Below are 4,124 nucleotides of genomic sequence, written 5' to 3' on the forward strand. Positions count from 1 at the left end.
GTGCGTGAAAAATTATATTTTATGTTATTATAATTATTGGAATGTTTGCAATATGTTTGTTTTCAATTATTTCATGACGGACTGTTACTTGACTAGGTGCTGCGAAAGGACTCTTAAATACATTGACCGTATCATTTATGTTCGAATCAGTATATATTGTCGGTCCGCTCAGTACGCGTCGACGCTCTGGGCACGATATGACAGCCGGAGTCACTCCGCAAATACAAGAAGAGGAAAGTCATAAATAATAAGACGGATATAGTTGTTGGTGGATTTTACTCACTTTATTGCACTCGCGAACTTGGCGATTTGACGCCTTTCGCTCTGAACCTTGGAGCTACCGCTTCAATTTACAATCTCGGATTGCTCTGATTTTTTCTCGCTCAGCGTGTCGCTCATCTCGTAGCCTACGTGAGCTCACTGAGTCACTGGTTTATTTCCGGCCGCAACCGAGGACCGGTTTCCACGCTCGAAACGCGTCATTGAAACGTAATCATTGGCTCGTTTTTGCAGACGATAAAATAGTTATGTTTTGAATTAAGGCAGACTCGCGCTCGATATGCTCACATATTTGATAAGGAATTCGGTGAAATCCGATCATGCGTTCCGCACCTACAGTAACGAGCTTCTAACAATTTACGATTATTCTTTTTATTAAATTAATATCCTAACAGCGAGTCACATAGAAGAAGATATTATTATATGGATGATGCATTTCTTTTATGGTTTTATATAAATCCGTATCGATTTTTTAACCGCATAATAGATATAACTTCCACTTGTAAATTCAAATAATAAAATTAATCCTTATTTTGTGATTAAAGCAAATATGACACATACATACAGAATGCTTCGTTAAGAATATATTTCATTAAAAGAAGCTCATTTTTTAAGATCGTGATTTTTTTATGTTATCCTGTTATCATATCATTATATGTTATGTTAATGCATGGTACATATCTAGACTGGGTGTATATAACATAGATATAATACAAGCAGTACAGTTGCTGCATAGTATAATATATTTAAGTCATGTTGTCATAATAACACACTGCATATTGATGATTATATATTAAAACATCACATACTTGTTGTATAAATGTATAATATGTAACACTTGTACATTTATTTTACATAACAGGGACCAATAGATATATAAGTAACTGCATAATATAAGTATTACGATATATCTGTTATAAAAAGGATTACTCCCAAGTTATATAGGCAGTAACAAATTATGTCGACTGGGAAGATATCACCCTGAGTAAGTATGTGTACTCAGCGCTCGCCTTCATTTACGTTGCATTCCATAGTTAAAAATCTTTCGAAGTATTTAATACGTAACAAAATATTTTTGATGGACATATAAAGCTAACATAGACGAATCGCTTTTTTTTTTTATTGCAACAGATTGACTTATCTATTTTGATTTCTTCCAAAATACAAGCAGTCCTGAAACATTAAAAGATATAAGTCAACATATCATATATTAAAACTTAAACTGTATTCATACTAATATTTATTAGAAATGTTTTTTCGCAATTTAACTTTAATTTCTTAATTAAAATCAGTCAAAATCATTAACTACGCTGATATTAATATTGGAAATAAAATATTCTTTTTTCGCAGCAATATTTCCTTTCTATCCTATTCTTTTTCGTATCTCTTTTCTTAAATAAGCAATTGTTTATAGTATTTTCACGATACTCACTATTAGAATAGTCGCTCCTAGCAGTACGGCTTTTATTTTCACGTCGAGATCGCGCGGAAAGTTAATGCCGAATTTATCCGTAAAGTTGAACATCTCTTCAGAAAAGCCTCTCCAATGCCTTCGAATCATACCGACGATGTGCTGCTCATCCACAGATTTGACCTGCGGATTTAATTATTAACGAACAATGCTAAAAATCCTTTTTACGGAACATATGCCAAGTTTGTAATATCATATTATTTATTATCATTTATTCTTAAGTTTTGTATTTTACTTTCAAAAATCTTCCAAAAACTCGAAATTAATTTTAAGAAAAATAATTTAAAAAATGTTAATATGATATGTAATAATAATGATGATGATGATAATTAAATATCATAAGTGGCATAAATTTTGTAAGATATGGAATGTTAAATTAGAATACCTCAAAAATTGAGTCACTACATAAAACAGCAGATGGTCCTTTTATCATTAATACGGGCTGGCCGAATGCATCGCGAATATAAAACTTTGCTCGCAGAAAACTCCACTCTTGAGTAACGCTACCCAATAGAGTACCTCCGAAATGCACTTCTAAAGCCTGCGAAAAAAAACTTGTGTCATCTGCTAATCAAATCTATGGTTATAATTAAACTTAAAAAATAAAATTTATCGATAATCTAAGATTTGTTCTCATATATATGTACGTAAAGATTTATTTCGCAGTCGTATTTAATATTGGAATTTTAATAAAATAAGTTACGAGACGAATTCGATTCCAATTATTTAGCAATTACATGTTTAATTTTTATTGCGTTCTATATCTTTTTAGACATACGCCATATAAGTAAACAAATAAATACATTATTTGTCGAAATACATGCTAAATAGGAAATCGACATTGTCATTTCTATTTAGAGTGTATTGATCGGATCTTTCAACGTTTATTTCAAAGTTTTGTCAAAAGGTAAACTTAACAGATGGCTTGCACATGTGAAGAAAGTTTGGTAGACACGATACAAGACAGCAGTCCTCATCTCGTTTTTAGGCTTGTTGTTATTTCCAATATCATTTTTCTTATTTTTTTGTAATTTAGTGTAAAATTGTAAATTAAAATAAATTTAAAAAAAGATTATCTATAAACTTTAAGTTTCATTGCTATATATTTAATAAAAAATTAATTATTATGAATAATAACTTAAGTCAAAAAAGAAGAATTTACTTTGAATTATTATTTTTAGAATTTTTCTTACTTCAGAATTTTAAATTTATTCAGAATTAAGTTTGCTGATAAATTTAAATATTAAATTGTAAATTAAACTTATCATTTTCATTTTTAACCTGAATTCTAAAGTTTACTAAATACATTATTAAATATTACAAGATTTTTAGACGTTAATTGTCATGAAAAATAGCAAACTTATTAATTTTTTTTCTATTTAAGAAAGAAATTTAAAATTCTCAAAGAATGCAACAAATAGAAAATATTTCTTTTTTAGTTTCTAAGATATTTCGTATACAGATAGTCCTAACAAATGCATTGAATAAACTCTAGTGATAAAACTACCGGCAATTGGCAGCATTTGGCGAAGGGTCGAACCATATGAAGAATCTCTTGTTGATTTCTGTCGTAAGCGCTGTATTCGTATAATGAATTATACTGTCCCAGGCAGAATCTCCAGCAGGTTCGCAATTCCTGCTCTATGTAAAACACCTGCTCGCCTCTGTTATCCGTAATAAGAAACTTGTCCCTCCTAGTCCATCCTAAAAAAAGATAACGTGTAGTGTTATCTCGCGCCAAGTACGCGCGGAGCGTACAATAGTGTTTTTAGTTAGTAACAGTAACGTAATATGTAATGTAATATAGTAAATAAATAAAAATAAGATTAGATATATAAAATTATATCGTATTCATTAAGTGATAAGAATAAAGTTATTAGGTATATATCTACCGCCCAATTATCAAATCGTAATTCAGTGGATATTTGTCATAATATAAAATAGAAAATACGATTGTGCATAATGAGATTATAATTTCATATTAATTATAATAATCTTGTAATTAATTATACGGTTACGTACAAAATTATGCGTTTATCATAATACAAATGATAAGACTGTTATACCGCGCGCAGTAAACGTAGCTTCGTTATTTACTCAGGCAGTAATCGTAAAATCACACTCGAGCTTCGCGGATCTGGAATTACATATATTCGCGCGCGGTCTCAAGAAGAGCGATGTTATACTTAGGGTAGACCGAGGCGAATCGGATCAATTTTACTTTCTGGGTAAAAAAGTAATCGAAAACACTTAATTTTATTATAGATTCTTAATCTTTATAACTTTAACTTGGATTTCATATAATAAAATAATACATAAACATGATATTTCTTATTGCACAACGAAAAAATGAGAAAAAGAGGATTATCCGATT

At 30.1% G+C, this 4,124-nt stretch overlaps 1 protein-coding gene across 1 annotated transcript; it reads right to left on the reverse strand.

Annotated features, from left to right (window-relative positions):
- Positions 1-1,004: 1,004 nt before the first annotated feature.
- LOC112459383 (phospholipid scramblase 2-like) lies at positions 1,005-3,519 on the reverse strand. The gene is made up of 4 exons (XM_025023449.1): positions 3,258-3,519; positions 2,136-2,291; positions 1,712-1,873; positions 1,005-1,452 (listed from the first exon to the last, which is right to left on the reverse strand). Exons 1-4 carry the CDS (start codon positions 3,291-3,293, stop codon positions 1,417-1,419), a joined length of 390 nt encoding a protein of 129 aa, XP_024879217.1. The 5' UTR covers positions 3,294-3,519; the 3' UTR covers positions 1,005-1,416.
- Between the last annotated feature and the right edge of the window lie 605 nt (positions 3,520-4,124).

Source organism: Temnothorax curvispinosus, unplaced genomic scaffold (genome assembly GCF_003070985.1).
Source record: "Temnothorax curvispinosus isolate PA1 unplaced genomic scaffold, ASM307098v1 QBEX01009786.1, whole genome shotgun sequence".
NCBI lineage: Eukaryota > Metazoa > Arthropoda > Insecta > Hymenoptera > Formicidae > Temnothorax > Temnothorax curvispinosus.